The following is a 21081-nucleotide window of genomic DNA, read 5'->3' on the forward strand; positions in this document are numbered from 1 at the left end:
CAGCAATCAGACAAGAAGAAGAAATGAAAGACATCCAGGTTGTAAAGGAAGGAGTAAAACTGTCACTATTTGCAGATGACATGGTACCATATATAGAAAACCCAAAAGACCCCACCACAAAACTATTAGAACTAATTGATGAATTCAGAAATTTGCAGGATACAAAATCAGTATACAGAAATCTGTTCCATTTCTATACAGCAATAATGAAATATCAGAAAGAGAAATTGAGAAAACAATCCCATTTACAATCCACCAAAAAGCATAAAATACCTAGGAATGCTTTCTTTAACCAAGAAAGTGGAAGATCTGTACTCTGAAAACTGTAAGACACTGATAAAAGTAATTGAAGACAATACTAATAAATAGATACACAGTATTCATATATTAGAAGAATTAATATTGTTAAAATATATTTTCTACCCAAAGCAATCTACAGAATCAGTGCCACCCCTGTCAAAGTACCCATGGCATTTTTCACAGAATTTTATAATCCTAAAATTTGTATGGAATCACAAAACATCCCGAATAGCCAAAGCAATCTTGAGAAAAAAGGACAAGGCTGGAGGTACCACACTCCCATATTTGAAATGATATTACACAGCTATAGTAATCAAAACAGTATGGTGCTAGCACAAAAACAGACACATAGATCAATGGAATAAAATAGAGAGCCTAGAAATAAGCCCACGTGTACAGGATCAATTAATACGACAAAGGAGGCAAGAATACACAATGGGGAAAAGACAGCCTCTTTGATAAATGGTGCTGGGAAAACTGGACAGCTACATGTAAAAGAATGAAACTAGAACACTTTCCCATACCAGATACGAAAATAAACTGAAAATGGATTAAAGACTTAAAATGTAAGCCCTGAAACCATAGAATTCGGAGAAGAAAACTTAGGCACTATGCTCTTTGACATTGGTCTTAGCAATATTTTTTGGATCTGATTCCTCTAGCAAAAGCAACAAAAGCAAAAATAAACAAATGGGACACAAACTAAAAAGCTTTTGCACAGCAAAGGAAACCATCAACAAAACGAAAAGGGAACCTACCGAATGGAAGAAGATATTTGCAAATATGTCCAATAGGGGTTAATATCCAAAATATATAAAGGACTCATACAACTCAATATGAAAACAAAGAAGCAAACAACCCAATAAAAAAATGGGCATAAGATCTGAATAGGCATTTTTCCAAAGAAGACATACATATGGCCATCAGACACATGAATAGACGCTCAACATCACTCATCACCAGGGAAATGAAAATCAAAACCACAATTAACTATCACCTCACCTGTCAGAACGGCTATCTTCAAAAAAGACAAGAAGTAACAAGTGTTGGCAAGAATGTGTAGAAAAGGGAACCCTCCTACACTTGGTGGGAGTGCAAATTAGTGCAGCCACTATGGAAAACAGTATGATGGTTCCTCAAAATTTTAAAAATAGAACTACCATATGACTCAGAAATTCCACTTTTGAGTATTTATCTGAAGAAAATCCAAAAAGATACATGCACCCCAATGTTCATAGCAGCATTATTCACAATAGCCAAGGTATGAAAACAACTTGTGTCCAAGTTTATACGGCTTTAGTGATTCTGCTCAATTTAAGTGCGCTTAAAAGGTCAGGCTTTGAGAAATTGGAAATAAGACTCCGAGATGAAGTTAGATGCCAGGAGACTAGGCAGACGATGAAGGCACAGAAAATGTATGTTACCCGCTTTGGCCCAAGAAGGTCATTTGTTAGTCTATTGTTGGTTTTTTTTGGTTGTTGTTGTTTGTTTGTTTGTTTGTTTGTTTTCCAAACTAATGGTCAGAAATAGACCCTAAACGATTCCAGCTCCTTGAAAGGGTTTTCCTTCTGATCCAACCCCTGCCCTCACCACCCCCGACCGCATCGTCTCCAGCCCCTGGCGGGGACCACATTCTCCCGCTAGACGTGGGGAGGGGACGCTCGCGCGGCCGGGACACTCCTGCCCTCCCCGGCCCCGGCCCCAACTCCGTCCCCATCTCTGTCCCCAACTCCGTCCCCATCTTTGTCCCCAACTCCGTCCCCATCTCCATCCCCATCCCCGTCCCCAACTCCGTCCCCATCAACTCCGTTCCCATCTCCAACCCCATCTCCGTCCCCAACTCCGTCCCCATCAACTTCGTCCCCATCAACTCCGTCCCCATCTCCGTCCCCAACTCCGTCCCCAACGCCGTGCCCCTCTCCGTCCCCAACGTCGTGCCCCTCTCCGTCCCCAACGCCGTCCCCGCTCCGTTCCGCGGCCGCGCAGCGTCCCGACCGCACAGGCGCGGACCACACGGCGCAGGCTCGGCGGCCGGAGCAGGCGCGTCAGCCCATCTCGGGGACGCGGGGACGGGACGCAGCCGCTCCCCCCGCACCGGCGCGTCCGGCCCGAGCGCGCGTCCTCCGGGGCTGCGGGCGGGGCGCCAGGGTAGGTCGGCTCCGGGGGGAGGGGCGGCGCGGGGGTCCGGGATGAGCACCCCTGCGGTGAGGCCTGGCCGGGACGCGGGGCGCCGCGGCGGCGGGAGGCGGAGGCGCAGCGCCTCCCGCGAGTCCGCGGTGGAGGTGAGCTTGGCCGCAGGGGTGCAGTCGGCGGCGTTTGGTCTGCGGGGCCCGTCAGCCTCTGCCGCTGCCCCCTTCGGGAGGTGTGGGTGGGCGCAGAAGGACGGGGTGGCATCTCTCTCTCCGCCCTTCAGACCTCTAGGACGGCCTCGGGCTTCCTGGCGCCGGGAGGGAAGGCGGGCGCAGTCCCTGCGGCCGTGGGCACAGGTGTCGGGGCCGGATGCCGCCGCTGGCTGGGGTGCGGGGCAGGGAGTCCAGTGCTGCGAGGTGACCGCGGGCAGCTGTGGGCCTGGTGAGCCCCTCCGTCGTCTTCGGGAGAGAGGACCAGGGAGGCGTCCCCTCCTGCTTGCTTAGGGCTGCGAAGGAGAAACGTGAGAAGATCAGACTTCCTGGGAGGAAGAGAGATGAAAAACGTGACACAGGAGAAGCCAAATTATGAGGGGGAGCTGGGACTTCCGTGAACGCTGAGGAGTAGACCGGTCTCTTCCTGTGCAGGAAACAGTGAAGGAGACACTGTTTATGGTTTGGGAATTAAAGATGCGGAAGAGGTCTAAATACTACAGGGTTTAGGAGATGCTTAAAGGTTTTTTTTTTTTTTTTTTTTTTTTTAATGCATCAGATAGGCAAGAATGTAGTTCTCCTGGAGCATGGAAAATGTTATTAAAATACAGCTAAGAAGAGTATTTGGAGAAGGCTGACTATATTTGCTATTTTATTTCATACAATGTTGCCTAGAATTTCTGGAGTCAGAAATCATCATTTGAACGATAAATGTCAGTATCATGTGAGTGGGAAAGCCAAAAGCTAACTTAAATCAATGAGCACCTTTTTTGGGTAAAAGGTAACTGCGAATTTAATGTACATAAATAAAAACAATGAATTTAGACAGTGAAACTCTTTGATAATAGTTTTTTCTTTTTTCTCTATCAGTCCTTTAATACTTAGAATTATCTTTTCTTCGAGAATAGTTTTATTGGTTTTGAAAAAATATACATGCGAAAGTCAAAGAACAGAGGAAATTTAAAAAACAAAACATTGATTTAAATGACCTAGTCCATCGTAACCATCTTAAAACCGTGTAAACATCTTTCCATGTATCTTGTAGGTTTGAGCAATGAGAATTTTTTTTAAAGCCAAGTAGCATTTATGCAAGTAAAACAAATCACAGACACTGTACATAATTATACATGAAAACACACATGATATGATTTTAAAAGTCTAAAAGTGGACTTCAAAGATGGAACTTACAGAGTTTTTTCTTCAGAAGAGAAAGAATAGAAAATTATACTAAATATATTTAATAAGCTTAAAATATGATAAAATCTTTTTTTAAAAAAATATTTATTTATTTTTATTTTTGGCTGTGTTGGGTGTTCGTTTCTGTGCGAGGACTTTCTCTAGTTGCAGCGAGCGGGGGGCCACTCTTCATCGTGGTGCGCGGGCCTCTCACTATCGTGACCTCTCGTTGCGGAGCACAGGCTCCAGACGCGCAGGCTCAGTAGTTGTAGCTCACGGGCCTAGTTGCTCCGTGGCATGAGGGATCTTCCCAGACCAGGGCTCCAACCCGTGTCCCCTGCATTGGCAGGCAGATTCTCAACCACTGTGCCACCCGGGAAGCCCCAAAATATGATAAAATCTTAATGTTTGCACCTGTATGCAAGACAGATGTTTGCCACAAGCAATGAGAACTTGATGTACAAGACACCCTTGTCCATTGGGTAGTAATGGTCGTACTCCTTAAAGAGTCGTGTAGTTACCGTTTGCCTCATAAATGTAAACATTTTCTTGTTCTTTCTTGTAGATCGATCTCCTGAAATTTAACTTTTCAAGATGAAGTTTGTATTGGCGGTGGCCTTTTTTATTTTAATTTCCTTGTGTGTTGAAGAAGCCTGTTCTAAAGAGAAGTCTTCAAAGAAAGGGAAGGGGAAAAAGAAGCAGTACCTATGCCCATCGTATGTTCTTCATGTCTTATATTCTTATATGGAGAAATATTATTGCATTTTTCATCAAAGTGGTTTATTGAAACACATGGCAACAGAACTTTCCCTATTAGAATTGCACCCATTTGTTTCATAGGTAGAAAGTGACAAAGTGAAGAGGGCTTTACAATGGGAAAGCTAATTCTCAGTATGATAAAGGTAAAGTTTTATAAAGTTTTGTTCGTGCCCTGGGCTTCTGTAATTTTCATACATCTTTTATAAAAGCAGAAAAAAGTTTCTATTTCTTTCTTACCCTGAATGTGCAACTTTCGCTGGTTACTGAGATTCCCTGCTTTGAGCAAATGCCAGTTCAAAAAGTTGACTTTAAAAAAAAATACTACTGAAATTGAATATTCATTTAAAAAATCAGATTGCTAGACTATGATTTTAAGGTCTGTTTAATTCACATTAAGGCATGGCAGGAGAAGAATTACGTGGTAGATCCATTTTCCATTTCAATGGGGTTTTTTTGGGTAAAAGATTTATCTTAGGAAATAAGTATATTTCTCAAAAAATGTCATTAAATTGGAAGTTACCTGTAAAAACTAAATCTAAATCCAATTCCCACTCCCTCCCCACTCAGAAAAAAAACAGCAAAAAAATTTTATGGTTTGGACTCCATTTAAAAAAAAAATAAAGTGTTACTATTACTGGTGAATAACAGTAAATAATACCCAATAGTTAGAACAATTGAACAGTATATAAATCAATAACCTTCACAGAATATGTGCTTTTAAGTAATAATGTTAAAACATATGCAGTAATGTGGAGTAAGAATTAAGTTGCTGGTACTGGTTATTTTTACATTAAGATTTCCGAAGTGCTATATTGCTCTCAGGTGACATTATTCCAGCATCATCACTACTTAAATATTGATTATTATAGTTTCATAGATGTTTCATAAGAATTATTAAGATACCTTCTGGGAAGTAAATTTTGTAAAGAAAGGATATTAGAGTTGGTATTTTGGAATGGACGTCTGTATGAATATGTGAGACGGAAGGTCTGGGGACGGTATGGTGACCCATATAAAGTCCCGTAGTACGTAAAGCTCTCTGTTAAGAAATACCTCCTAGTTTTCAGCGTTAATAGTCCTGCTTCTTCCAGTCTACACAGCCTGACGTCAGGGCCAGGCTTCTGGGTGTGACAGGATGGCCCCATCCGCCCTACTGAGTGTGACTCATCTTCACAGATAAGAGTGTTTGAGCTGCAACCAGGGGACTCGCGTTTTCGGGAACTGGACATGGTCAGGCCTTACTCTTCCCAAGGATAAGGACACCTTGTCATGTTTTGGATAGCCTTCATTTTAACGTTTTGTTGGATAAATCTTGGCATATTGATGTGAACTCTTGTATTTGTCTTGAAGGCGTGCTGATCCTATGTGTGGAGTCAAGCCATCTGTGCTCAGTCGGGTTCCGCTCTCTGTGGAAGCTGATGGGGCTCCTGTCTCCCTCGCCCCAGCCTGCTCCCCCCCCCCCCCGCGCCCCCATCCTGTTAAATGTCATGACTCACAGCTCTGAATGTGGCAACTGCAAGCCTTACGGCTGCCGTGTACCTTACAAGAGTCTTTTAGAGGGCATCCTATTTCTTCCCAGAACTGCGCTCTTGCCTTATATGTAAACTGACTGTATATGCTTAGGCTGTCTCTGGTTAGGACAGATTTTTAACATTAAATCTGATAGATAAAGAGGGAAACAATGAAGGTTCTCTTTGGTGCATATGGAAACCTCCAAGCGGAAGGCCCAACATACACGTGGTGAGCCCGTATCGCAGTGTTTTAGGTATGTTGAGAAATTAAAATTTTATCTCTGAAATTTTCTACCACAGTTTTCAAATTTTGATTATATTACTTACTTTCTTCAATTATGAGACTGAATAAAGCTTTATTAACAGGAGCCCTGGTGATGCTGCCCCAAATCCAGCTTATTAAAAAGTAGATGTACTTTGGAGAATTACATTGGCATATTTTTTGTTTGAGCATTTTACTAAGAATTTTGAGTTCATGGTCACTGCACTTCTGAAGGCTAAGGTTTTCTCTGGCTTTTGTTGGATCCGTTGTATTAAATTTCTTTGAATATCCAGGTTGGGAATCTCAGTTACAATAACGGGCTGCAGACTATTTGTTTCTCAGCGGATGGTCCAGTTTGCCCATCCTGTGTAAGCTGACTAAGCATAAAACATCTTGATTAAGAGGAATATTTGAGATCACAAAACCCGGAAGTTACGTACAGGCTTCCATGCACTCCTCAATATGGTGAAATCTTGCCCAGTGATGTTCTGATTTCTTTACATTTTTTTTTGACTAGAGTTGAAGAGCAATGGTGTTGAACGGATATATGCAGTTGATGTGTTGTGCACATGTAGTAAACAGGAGCAGAAACTTCCCTTTTTATTCTTGAAACGTTTCTTCCCAAAGATTGGAAATAAGAGGAAAACTGTTTCTAAATGTAGAAAGGACTTAGGACCCTTCGTATTCTGGGTTGATGTGGAGCTGGAATCGTATGATACTCTCTCCCTGGCTTTTTATTATTTTTTTAACCTTTAATTGTTTTGAGAAGCTCGAAAATGATAAATGTATGCTGCTATTCATTGTTTTTTGGTGTGTAACTGGAGCAGCGGTACCAGGTTGCCAAACTACCTGATAAATTGGAGTCCCAAAATTTTAGAAATTCAGTATAAATAAATACACAGTAAACTTGAAATTAGAAGCTATGTTTTAGATTAAGTCCTTGGACACTGTTTAGCTTTTTATTGTAAAGCTTGAATTTGACACTGACCTGACTCTATGGGTCTTCTGATTTCCTATACGTTCTGCCTCAGCGATTTTGTCCAAATCTCTAGCTGTACCTCCATCTGTGCACCGTTAACGCCTAAGGTGCTGTATGCAGCCCAGCCTCTCTGAAGAATGTACCCATACATCCACCACTTCTGCCTGGTTATCCCATCTTGATCTTAAAACTCAATTCAAAATGATAAAAACCCGAGTACGGAAATCCTCCCCACGTCTCCTAATACAGTGTTTCCATTTGCATCCTTTGCCATCCAAACTCAGATCCTAGGGGTTACCTAGGACTCCCTCTTTCTACCTTAGCTTCTCAAGTCCAGTCGTTGCCGAGACTTCCACGTTCAGAGTCTGTGCCGTCTTGTGAGTGTGCCCCTCACTTCCATCCCCATCGTGACGCCGCTGTCACTTCTCCCCCCAGCCTTTCTAGTGAGCTCGTTATTGGTCTTCCTCTTCTTCGCTTCCTCCACCAGTTCCTACCCCACTCTGACCCTAGAGTGTATTTTCCACAGCGTACTCAAGCCACTGCAGCGCTTAGAGTCCCCTGAGGGACTCCATAACCTTTGGGAAAGGTTCTGATTTCTTTCAGCACACAAAACTCTTGCTGAACTGGCCTCTGACTCCTCCGTCTGTATCTTTGCATCCCGATCTCGCCCTTACTCAAGTCTCATACACGCTTGCTCTTTCACACTTCCGAAGTGTTCTTCCCTTTACCAAAATGCCAGAGGTTTCCTTCTTCCATGAGTTAACCCTTGACTCAGTGGTCTTATGAAAATCCACAGCGATAAATACCACGTGTTCGCTGTCGACTCCTGTATCTGTGTGCCCGGCCCAGATCTCTCTGAAGAGCACCACATCCATACATCCAACACTTGAATCTGACTGTCCCGTAATGACCCCACACTCAAACTTTGTTGTCTCCTTTGGGAAACCTTTTTTTTCATATTATAAAGTGTTTACTGTTTCCACCACCTATTAACAAAAAATTAAAATTAATGCTGGCCACTGAATCAGAAATCTCTCTATATGTGCGCATGTATATGCCTATATATACACACACACATATTCATATGCTTTTACTTTCTTTAAATATGCAGAAAAATTCTGACCATTAATGGAATCATTTCTGAATTATTGCACATGACTCTTGCTTAATTATTCACAGACGCCTAACACCATAATGCATTTAATATATGCGCAAACAGACACTAGCAAAAGACTCCAGGCCATCCTTGCTTCCTAAATAACATAATTTCAGCTACATATAATATTCCTTTATTACATGCTAAGTACAAGGATAGATTTATTTTTGTTTTTTAAACATTATGAAATGGTTAAATTATAGATTCTATAACATTTTAATCCTGACTGATTTTCATAACCCATCTTGCAAGGTGGATATCTATTTTTTTTTAACATCTTTACTGGAGTATAAACCTTGCTTAATCCTGATGGTCTGATTTAGACAATCACACTCTGTGCCTTCGAGGTTCCCTAATTGCCTATCCTGCTTATAAAACTACGTGGTGACATCAGCTGTAATTGTCTGCTCCCCCTACTAGATGGTAAACTCCGCGAGGGCTTGTCTTACTGACTTAGTCACCAGAGATCAACATCGTGCCTGGTTCAAAATGTACATGCCATAAACATTTGTTTAAAGAGTGAATACAAACTCAAGATCGTTGACCCTTACAAGTCACTGTATCTGGATTTTGTTACAGTACTTGAAAATAATTTATATGATCTCCCTGGACAGTATTTAGACATATAGTCTTAATATAAGGAGAAGAAGGGAGTTAATGTCTAGGTTATTGGTAGAGCGTCTTCAGCCTGGAAGATGCTTCCTGGTGAAAGTTTGGCCTTCTCGTGATAAACATCATATCAATGACTAAAATAAACTATACAGAGGAAACATCCAGATGGAGAGTAATGTGATACTGAAACATATGGTGGGTACGTGAGACAGAATTAGGATCTAATATGACCTTGGAAGTCCAAAGCGATGGGCTGAATCTAACGAGATTGAAGTATAAACTGCACTTTGGTTCAGAAATCATGTGTGCAAGTATAGGATGGGGAAAGCAGTGTGGCTGAACACACTTGGAAAAAATATTAAATAGTGTTGTAACCATAATACAAATGAATAATAATATACTGTAGTATAGTATAATATGACATAATATAATATGATATATAATATATATACCTGATGCAGATGAGTAACTCTGTACGCTATCTTTCCATCCCAGCTAAATATAACTATATGTATAGTTACTTAAGAAAGAAATCAGTGTTCTTGTTTTACCAGTTCTGTGTTAAGCATATTACTAGCCTTAAAAGAATTATATTATTTAAAGCAAGACTTATAGAGATTTCTGCACTGTGCTGGTCAATACCTTCAGCGGAGAGAAATAAGAATAGTTGAGGTAATTAAAATAATGTCATATTAGAAAGTGCTGAAGGAACTGAGGTATTTGACAGTTATCTTCAATTTTGTGAAAACTTGTGATTCAGATGACAAAGTAGACTTTGCTGCTTGGCACCAATACTTACAACCAGGACTAATGAGTAGAACCATGAGAAGGGATATTTTTGGCTCCAAATTAGCAAGAACTTTCTAATAGCATTCTGCCAGATATAATTGCCTGGGAACAGAGGCAGTGGAGCTCACAGCAACCCCAAGCCACGGGGGATAATTACTTGCAGGCATACTTTATAGAAAGTTTGAGCCTTGGGTAGGTAGTTTGGCAGACAGAGGTGTTTAAGGACATTTCAATTTGTGAGATTTTTAAGAGTCTTTGACTCTAGTATATTGTATGTGATGACGGTCTTATGATTATCCAATTGCAGAATGATATAGAAAGAATCACCTTTTAAAAATTTAATCTCCACCCAGATTTAAAGAGCTTGGCTGCTAATATTGGTGCATTGTTGTGGAGAGCTCTACCATATAAAATAAGTATACCTTGGTCTAATAATCAGGACTTAAAAACTTGCAGTGGTAGCATTTCTTCTTGAAATGTCACAAGTAATCAGGTTTTTTGAATATCTTTCACACTCAGACCATCTTTTCTCTTTTCTGACCTAAACCAATCGGAATAAATATGTCAAGCTACTGTTAATCTCAAGAAATAATGATTGAGGGATGACGAATATTAATTATCTGAGCAATGCCTGCCATAACTGATGAGAAGAAGGCTTAGGTTTATGGATCTGTGTTTATGTGTCTATTGTATATGAAACCAGAACATTCTAAAATATACTTTCGGAATTCTTGATTGAATGAACAAAAACAAAACAGAACTATTTGAACCAAAACCAAAGCATTATTTGTCATTTCTATTTGTACTCATAGCAGACACAGTAACACTTTTTAATACTGAATTTGGCCCGACTGTAACCTCTTGACACATACTGACATTTTTGTCATTGCTGAGTTAGGGAACTTTCTACCATTTGTTGAGGACTGTTTGAATTCCAGGCATCTGATAGCTCACCGTAAGTGTAACTAATTTGCTTACAAGTTACATTTGAAATCTTTCTCCCATTTTGGGCCCAGACTTGTACCTTAGGTGTGAAGAAGCATCATAAGAAGCCCTTAATTGATCCTGGAGGAGGACTGCTATTATTTCTATGACTGTTCGGTCATGTTTGCATGTATTTACTTCATCCTAATGATATTTCCTCCAAACTGTTGGTACTCTAGCTTTAAAATCATGACATGAAGATTTATGGTTCTGTGTGTGTAATGAGAAACAATATGACTACTTTTTATTAGTTTCTTCACAACCTAAAAAAGTTGTGTGTGTATAAATGTGTTTGATACCAATATGAGATTTTTTTGTCTCCTTCAGAGAGATACCATTTAATGGTAGTATTCGTAGACATCAGTTCTGTGTAGTATGAAGGGTTGGGTTAAGTATAATGTTAGCCATTTTCTTCCTATTCTGATTTTATTCCCTGTTATTCATTAATAGAAGGGATTGATTTCAGTTTAGTTCCATTTCCTTACTTCCTAATGGAAATGTTCAAGATAAATACATTGGCCCAAAATGAAAGGCTGATTGGAAATGGATATGGAGAATCTGTACAATGGATATAATTGAAAACTGCCAGTATTATTATTACTATAACAAAGGTAGATCAAATTTTTCATTGATGGGCAGTTATGTATTTTCTTACTACCTAACAAACAATTCTGATTTAATGGCATGATATTATTTTGCAGTCAACTGAATTAATGATCTTCCCTTTCCAAATAATTTCCTAGATTTTTGAAATCGGAATCCTCATTATTTTAGTTATTCCAGCATGAAACTTAAATGGAACCTGTTTTCTCTTAAAATGATCTCCTGTATCTGTCCTGTTCATTGCATCTCCTCTTACCATCATTTTCAACATAGTCTGTTAAAATAGTTTCCTAATTACTTGCTGTATTTTTTTCCCCGCTCATTATTATTCGTCTTACATACCGTTTCCATTTTCATCTTGTTAATCTTATGTTGCAGACCCACAATGTCTTCTTATTCCCTCAAGGATCCAGGGCAGACTCTTCACTCTGACTTTCAAAGGTCTCTCTGATTTACATGCGGAACTTTGTGCGAAACTACTCTCTCATCTTAGAAAGGCTGATCTGTCCTTGTGCCAACCTGCCACTGCTTATGCTTAGACATGCTTATGGTTATAGAGCGACAACCTCCTGCTTAATCTACGCAGTCCTTCAGGGCTCATCTCAGTCATTACCTTGCCTGATGAAACCTTTTACACGATTAGAAGTGTTCATTGAAAGTAAGATTAGTGCAAATTATTAGCATGCTATGGCTGTTAATGCATCAAGGTCTTGGACCCTGTTAGAAATACAGTGTTTGCAGAGGGAAAAAAAGGGTTAATTTCGTGGTGGGTATGTCATACCTGGAACACTGTGTTGAATTCTGGTTGCATTCGTTTGTGAGGATTGGATTTACGTGGGAGTTTGTTCAGATAATCATGATCAGCGTTTGCAGGAACATGAAAGTCTGTGGTTTGATAGGTTTACCGTGGGTTATTTTCTTTAAGAGTAGATGAGTAATCCACCATTGTGAGGAGTTTCATATAATAGGAGCTAGAATTCATATTTAGACCTCAAGTTATAGAACCAAGACCAAAGAGAGAAACATAGAGGAAGACATTTCCATTTGAAAGGATAGGATATAACTATCCAACAATATAACTATCCAAGGATTTCCTTGGGAGGTTCTTTGTCACCAGAACCTCCCAAGGTTGGGTAGGGACACTACCTAAACGAAGTATCACTGGGAAGTTGCCGAATTTAAAAGTTCTTTTCACCAAGGTTTCACGAGCTTATGATTAGAGCTAAAATTAAACTCCCTCTTCTTGATCTCTTAGAATCCTTTTTGTGCATCCTGTGTGTTTTGACACTTGATTAGATTTAATAGTAATCTTCTTCCTATGATATCTTTTATTTTCTAGTTGAAATGTATATATTGTGTTAACTCTTCAGCCGAATTATAAATACTTGAGACGAGATGGCTCTCCCTCTCTCTCCACTTTCATTACAGTATATACACTTTCATTTAGTAAGCATAAATGAAGCTCTGATTCAAGGAATTTTGAAGTAGGAAGAATATATATATATATACACACACACTTTCGTAAAGATACACACTTTCATATATATATATAGTTTCATATTCTGCCTATTTCAATGTTCTCTGCATTTCAGCTATGTTTATACTTACTAAACCAAATGGGTGACTGATCAAATAGAAAAATCATAAATTAATCTTTTGATGGATCAGTGGCTCACTGGGACCATGTTTAGAGATCACCTTGAAACATGCATTGTTTAAAATTCCCTTTGTATGTGTGCTTAATCTAGATGGATAAAACCTTGGAATTTGGGAGAAAGCCCACTGCGGTATCTCAATTAGGACTTTTGTTGATGGGCTTTATAACTTTCAATAAGTCATTTAATTTATTTAGGTCTCAATTTTCTCATTCTTATGGTGAAAAGTTTCATCTCAGTAGTTTCCTAATTTCAGTCATTCTTTCCAACTCTATCTATTATGATGCAGTCAAGTTTTATTTATGATTGTTTTGCTACCTTTATATTCAGGGCTAACTATTCCTGTTTTTGTCAAGATTTTTCATTTTCTGATTCAGAACTAGACAAGCCTAACCAATGGAAAGAGAATACGCAAAATTCTGTTTCTTAAGCAAGTTAATTACTAAGGGATCTAATTGCAGAATTGACTTATCAAAATGTAGGTATGTAACCATCCTCCCAAGCAGAAGAACCACATGTGTGCAAGGTAAATTGTACCCATTCTTAACTCTATAATTTTTCACAAACTGAGGAATTTGACTTACAAAAACGTGTCCTGTGTTTGTCTTTTGTTTTCTTTTGGAGGTGAATAATTTCTGTAATGCAGTAAAGGATAGAGTATCTTTGCCGAAGTCTCCTGTATTCTTCTTGAGCTACTACCTGAAAAAAGCACATCACTGCGGTCCTCCAGAGAGCAGAGAGCACGTCATAAATGAGTCCCTTTGCCCTCAACATGGAAATTTACACTTAGAATTCAAGAAGCAAATTATTCAAATTTATGTACCTACAAATAGCTCCTCTGAGAGATGATGTAAATAGGAAATTACCTTTCTAAGAGCTCTGATTGGAATAACAGCAAAACAATGATCCAGTCACTAATAGGCTTTGTTGGAGAATGTGAGACATCTGACCTTTATGAGTCCTCCTGTGAGAAAACAGTAGGAGGAATTCTTGATGATTCGGGGGAGTTTAGGACTCCACTCCCAAGAGTAACCTGATAGAAAAGGCCCACATTTAATGAGTGGACTCGTAGCCTTCTTTGCGTCTGTGTTCAGCTCTCAGTTACACCACGGACGTGGCTGCTGAGATAATCCAAAGGTCGTATTGCAACACCCTTTAATATCTCCCAGGAGTTCCATATGTATTTGACTGGAATATCTGTAATGTTTTCGGTTTCATTCTACAAATGTTGTTTGGAATCTCCATTGGTTTATTTTGTGTGTTGATGTAGCCTTGGCTGGGTCTTCATTGTGGTGCCTCAATTCTTCACTGGCCCTTAGTGGCTCCATGTTTCTCTTTCCCTAATAATGGTTTCAGTCCTTGATCAATACCCCTTTCGGTCTTCACCTACGATACGAACTTCTACTTTAAAGAAAAAAAATAGAAGTTGCTGGACTCGCGCTCACTCACCCCTCCATCTTCCCTCCAGAGCTGCCTGTGGCATCATCCTTTCTCTTCCCCTTGGCTCCTGACCCAGAGGAAGAGGGACGTCCTTTTCCCAGTCCCGGATTCCATCCCCCACCCCCTTCTGAGACGCACCCCATCACCACACTCTGCTTGCCCATGCTTCATATCTTCTCTTCTTTGGCTCCTTTTTCTAAGGGCTTAAAACTACGCCGAAGCGTCGCCTACCTGAAAAAATGCAGTTTGTTTGTTTGTTTGTTTGGCTGCACTGCATGGCATATGGGATCTTAGTTCCCCGACCAGGGATTGAACCCGCATCCCCAGCATTGGAAGCACGGAGTCTTAATTGCTGGACCGCCAGGGAAGTCCCAAATGCACATTTTTTGTATTCCTATTTCATCAAATTTGTTTTTTCCTCTGTGTTCATTGTCACATTTCTTAAACTGACAGCCCACAATTTCAGCTCTAATTCACAATTTTTTCCTTTTCTTTACTTGAATTTCTTTGAATTGAAAAAGCCAGACATTATTGTTGTAACAAAGGAAACAGTAGAACCACTTAATTCTCCTATTAGTATTGACTCCTGCCACCATTCTGTTTTTTGATGAAGATATTTATTTTATTCCTTTTAAGCAAATCTGCAAAATTTCTTCGGAGTCCTTACTTTACTTGACAAGGACAAATGATTGTCTTCTGCGTCCTGAAGTGATCTCTTACCCTCAACCCCTCTGCCCTGATTTGCCTTCCAACTTTGCATCTGCCTCTCCTGCTACCCCTGATTAGACACCTTCCTAGCTATTCTTTTTTGTCTGTCCAGAAATAGTGGGTTTTGCCACATATTCATATCCTGGATGTTGCTAGATGTTCATCTTGGTCCTTTTAGCTTCTTACTTATCGCTCTTCCCCTGAGTAATTTCTCCCTGTGTCTGTGGTTACACACACATCCTTATCTCCAGGTGTAACTAGTCTTGTGAGTTCCAGGGCACTATTTGTAACTTCCTACTGGACCTCAGAGTTAATATATCAAACCAGCTCTGCCATCAGCCTTCCTCAGCTCTCCACCCAGCCTTTCATGAGAAACGGCTGAAACATCTTCCATTCTGTCCCGGACGCTCACCTGGGTCATCTCATCAGTTACTCATTCTGTTGATTCTTGCTCAGAAATGACTCTTGCATCCGGCTATTTCTCTGCATCTCAACGGGTGTGGTCCTTGTTGGGTTCTAATCATTTCACCTTGAAGCTGTTGTTGCAGGGACTTCCCCAGACTCCTGCATTCCATCCTGTCCTCTGTAGTTCATCTTCTATAACAGCGGCTCTCAAACTTTGGTCTCAGGACCGCTTTCCAATCTGAAGCATCTTTAAGGACACAGTGAGCTTTAGTTTATGTGGGAGTTATCTATTGATGTTGCCTTGTTATAAATTGAAACAGAAATTTAAAAAAATATTTATAAATTACCTAAAATATACTCATTGCAGATTAACATGAATAACTTATTTTTATGAAAATTAACTATATTTTCAAAAATAAAAAAATAGTGCGGAGAGTGGCATTGTCTTACAATGTTCCTATCTGTTCAGTGGCTGGCATAATGGAAAGCAGCTGAATTCTCATAGCTGCTCCTGGATTCCGTTTGTCGTGATATACTGTTTTGGTTGAATTAGGTGAAGAAAATATGACCTCATGCCGACATATAATTGGAAAAGGGAAGAGTATTTCAATAGCCTTTCTATAATTATGAATATTCCTTCTTAATGCCATGCCAAAATTGGACAAGTGATAGTTCCTTAAAAGTTAGTTGTGATGTAAAATCTGAAATCAGATCAGTGAACATTTTGATCTCTGTTGTATTAAAATTTGCTGGTCTTTCATTTTGAATGGCTTTTTTTTTTTTTTTGCCCAAACATGAATTTATAACATGCATTGATCATTTGGAAAATATTGGTTTGCTGGGTTTTACAGATCTTCCAAATGTTGACAGGTTTCATTATACAGTATCAAATAATCACATCCATTTACTATTACTTTTGATCTCACTGGAAAGTCTGTTGGTATCAGCAGACCGGCAGCAAATACCCTCATTAGTTTTTCTTGAACTTACAGTCTTTCTTCTTTCACTTGTGAAAACTTTTTTTGCCAAATATCCAAGTCTGAATCACCATAGGTTTCCCATGGTCTTCCATGAAAACAGTGTTGCATGAAAAGTCTCTTGTTCACTAGCAAGTCGAACAGTCATCCAAGTGCTGTTCTTTGGAACAATTCTCGTAGTTCAGTTTTCTGTGCAGCAGAAGTGCTGTCTGGATACTTGCCATTTTTTTCATGCAGAATATTAAAATAGTATGGATTTAAATTGCAAAGTTTAATAAATTTAATATTTTTTACTGCTTCTTTAAGAACATTACATGGGAACACCATCTTTCACATCTTTTATTTATTTCTTACTGCTGGTGTCTAGTGGTTAAGGACACAAACACTCTTGCTACGTACAACTATTAGTTTCCTGAGTTGTGCACTGGCGGTCTTATCCACCGTTGCTTGTGCAGCATCAGTGCAAACGTCTGCAGCGTGAAACAAAGTAAATGTTGTTTTGAGGAGGATGATGATGATGATGATGGAGATGAAGAGAATAGTCTGACTTTCTGGACGCTCAGAAAAGGTCTCGGGCACCTTCAGGTGTCTGTGGACCACTCTTTGAGAACTGCTGTTTTCTAGTGTCAGCAGATTTGAGATGCTTATTGTATATCCAACCATGTATTTCTCTTTTCTTTTTTTTTTTTTATTGGAGTATAGTTGCTTTACACTGCTGTGTCAGTTTCTGCCGTACAGCAAAGTGAATCAGCTATATGTGTACATATATGCCCTCTTTTTTAGATTTCCTTCCCATTGAGGTCACCACAGATCACTGAGCAGAGTTCCCTGTGCTCTACAGCAGGTTCTCATTAGTTATCTATTTTAATAGGTAGTAGTGTATATGTGTCAATCCCAATCTCCCAATCTGTCCCAACACCCCCTTTCCTCCCTTGGTACCCACACATCTGTTTTCTATGTCTGTTACTCTATTTCTGCTTTGCAAAGAGGTTCATCTGTACGGTTTTTCAAGATCCCGCATATGTGCATTAATAGATGATATTTGTTTTTCGCTTTCTGACTTCTTCACTCTGTATGTCAGTCTCTAGGTCCATCCACATCTCCACAAATGACCCAATTTCCTTCTTTGTATGGCTGTATATATGTGCCACACCTTCTTTTCCTGCCATGGTGTGCTTCTCAATGTCTCTCTGTTAGTCATCTGCTGTGTTCGCTGTGACCACCTCCTGGAATCTGCCCTCCGCCTTCCCTCTCCACCTGTTACCTGCTTCCTTATCCTTCCAGCCCAGCTCAGGAGTCACCTAGTCTATTAAATCCCTACTCTAGACACAATTAAATGATAGAGAAATAAAATTAACATTGACAATTTTTTTTTTTTTTTTTGTGGTACACGGGCATCTCACTGCCGTGGCCTCTCCTGTTGCGGAGCATAGGCTCCAGACGCGCAGGCTCAGCGGCCATGGCTCACGGGCCCAGCCGCTCCGCGGCACGTGGGATCCTCCCGGACCGGGGCACGAACCCATGCACTCTGCATCGGCAGGCAGACTCTCAACCACTGCGCCACCAGGGAAGCCCTGCTCTGGCCTCTCTTTACTGAATATCTTGTTTTTGAGTTTTGTTTGTAGTAGCAAGGAAAACACTCCCTTTTACTAGCTCGGTGCTATAAATTTCGAAGGAGCAGTAGGAATAGGGTGTTGATTTGGAAAAGAAGATGCGTGAATGTACGTTACGTGTATGTGTAAGAAATCAGGATATTCTACATATTTGTGGATCAAATCACATACTGAAAACTTCAACAGGTTTGGATCAGCTGTTTTCTGACTAGGGATCTTCTTTTTTTTGAAATTAATTTATTTTTATGTATTTATGTTTGACTGCATTGGGTCTTCATTGCTGCGCACAGGCTTTCTCTAGTTGCGGCCAGCAGGGGCTACTCTGTTGCGGTGCGCCGGCTTCTCATTGCGGTGGCTTCTCGTTGCAGAGCAGGGCTCTAGGCGCGCGGGCTTCAATAGTTGTGGCACGAGGGCTCAGTAGTTGTGGCTCGTGGGCTCTAGAGCGCAGGCTCAGTAGCTGTGGCTCACGGACTTAGTTGCTCCACGGCACGTGGGATCTTCCCGGACCAGGGCTCGAACCTGTGTCCCCTGCATTGGCAGGTGGATTCTTAACCAGTGCGCCACCAGGGAAGCCCTAGGGGTCTTCTTAATTGTAACCAGTTTCTGTTCCTTTGCCGATGACCCAAGATAGGGTACCGTGCACTGATTGATGTGTAACACCAAGTATTAGGTGTGTTCTAAGCTCTTACGTAAATCACCTAATTTGATTCTGAAAACATGGCTTTTATGAAAAAGAGTGATTTTCCAGGATTATCAGCACTGTTTACAAGACAGCTAATTGAGGCGCAGGGGTTAGGTGTCCAGGGCCACGCTGCTAGTAAAGCAGGATTCACACCCAGGCGGCATGGCTTTCAGAGCCAGGATGCTGTCACTAGTGGTGCCTCTCATGTCAAGGGCTACATATTTCTTTTTTTTAGATGAGAAGGGGATCTTGCCTTTAATATATGGTTTAGAAAGGCTCAGAATGATATGGTGACACTCTCAAAATCATCATAAACCATACAGAAAAAGTATCTGTAACAACGATGTACAGTGCAAAGAATCATCTCTAGGGCGCTTACGGTGCCTCATGCCACGTAAACGCTATGTAAGAAGTTGCCAGCACACTGCAGACTCAAGTTTGGCTTTTTGGAACTTTCTGGAAGTTTTTTTCTCCTCACGTGTTTTCCACCTGAGGTTGGTTGAATCCTGGTTGCAGATATGGCCGGATGACTGTACTACAGTCAGTTCTCCCATCTTTGTTATGCATTTTCGTGTCTTAACAGTGTCTCTTGATGAACTGAAGTGCTTATTTTTTTCTTTTGAAGTATAGTTGATTTACAGTGTTGCGTTACTATCAGGGGTACACCAGAGTGATTCAGTTATACGTGTACGTGTATCCACTGTTAGATTCTTTTCCCATGTAGGTCATTACAGAGTATTGAGTAGAGTTCCCTGTGCTATACGGTTATCTGTTTTGTATATAGGAGTGTATATCTGTTAATTCCAAACTCCTAATTTAAAGTGCTTCTTTTTAATGAAGTCCGATTTATTAATTTTTATTAATGCTTTTGTGTTTTATTTAAGAAATCTTTCTCTGACGCAGGTCACGAAGTAGTCTGTTTTGGTTATTTTCCTAGAGGCTGTCGCTGTTTCGTGTTTCACATTTAGCTCTGTAGCCCACTTCAGCTCATCGTTTGTGTATGATGGGATAGGCACATCCGGTGAGGGCAGCACATTTATGCAAAAGGCTCTCCTTACTTTGCTAACTGGCAAGTGTACATTCACTCTAGGTCGGTTATCGCTTCTCTTTCCTGTCCCACTGGTCCGGGACTGCTCACCTCGTGCAGTGACACACCCCCCATCAAGGGAGTGGAAAGCCTCACATCCCCTGCTTGGTTCTCCTTCCGTGTCACCTTGGCCATCCTGGGCTCGTAGCCTTTCCCTGTGAAGTTTAGAATCAGCATATCCATCTTCACACAGGTAGATACAAAAGCTTGGGGTGGTCCCTAACATGGTATGGACTCGATTTTGTTTCTAATTTTTAGTCGAACATGAAATAAAAAGGTAAACAGAGAAACGTACGTGGGAAAATAGGCAAAGCAAATGAACTGGGAGTGGAGATATTTATCTTCAAGTTGTGATAACCACCTTTTCCTAAATGTGGCTGGATCATGGGTATTTGAAACCGCATCAGATGCAAACCTTAGCACTGAACAGTGCACGTTCAGGACTGGTACCTGGGGGCTTTCGGATTCCTGTCCGGTGGCAATCACTCCATGAGTCCAGGGTTGAGCTCCAGGAGGGCAGGTGCTTTTGCATGTTGTTTTTTGAGCACGTTTCCAAGGCTGGAGGAAAACGCCTGGCTGCAGTTGGCTAACTCAATATGTGTTGAATGCTACCCGTGCAGAATACGAAGAATGGTAGTTCTATTTAAGTGTGGGTTCTGTGAGGGAGAAATAGATTCAACTCTTGAAACATTTACACTCACAGAACATTTCCCCCCAAAGGTGTTAACAAATATAGACAATGATAGGCCGTAATGGATATTCGTCATGATTAGTGAATCATTTGGCAACAGTATTGGATACTGTATCATAATACCTTTAAAACGTAAGTTTCAAAATCAGTCACATTGATGTATTTTTGGTTACCTTTAAGGTTCGGAATTGTTTTCAAATGCAATTCAGTATATGTCATTTTGTATCTTCTGGGTGCTCTGTGATAGCTTAGTTCTTGGCAGGTAAACAAGAAGATTGTTCTGGATTGTTAGAGTGAAACTTTCAAGGAGGACAGGACATCTGTCTGACTGTTTCCCACCAGGCGTATGATCC

The 21081-nt window shown here is 40.6% G+C and overlaps 1 protein-coding gene across 4 annotated transcripts in view; it reads left to right on the forward strand.

Annotated features, from left to right (window-relative positions):
- Positions 1-4409: 4409 nt before the first annotated feature.
- The window catches only part of GLRB (glycine receptor beta), a gene marked incomplete at both ends in the record, with an annotated part of 65307 nt that continues 48635 nt past the window's right edge, over positions 4410-21081 (forward strand). For all 4 annotated transcript variants that reach the window (XM_082652957.1, XM_082652958.1, XM_082652959.1 and 1 more), the window contains one exon: positions 4410-4531. In XM_082652957.1, coding sequence (XP_082509083.1) covers positions 4410-4531 — 122 coding nt within the window. The remainder of the gene's footprint in view (positions 4532-21081) is intronic.

Source organism: Grampus griseus (assembly GCF_964374135.1).
Source record: "Grampus griseus genome assembly, chromosome: 4".
NCBI classification, from domain to species: Eukaryota; Metazoa; Chordata; class Mammalia; order Artiodactyla; family Delphinidae; genus Grampus; species Grampus griseus.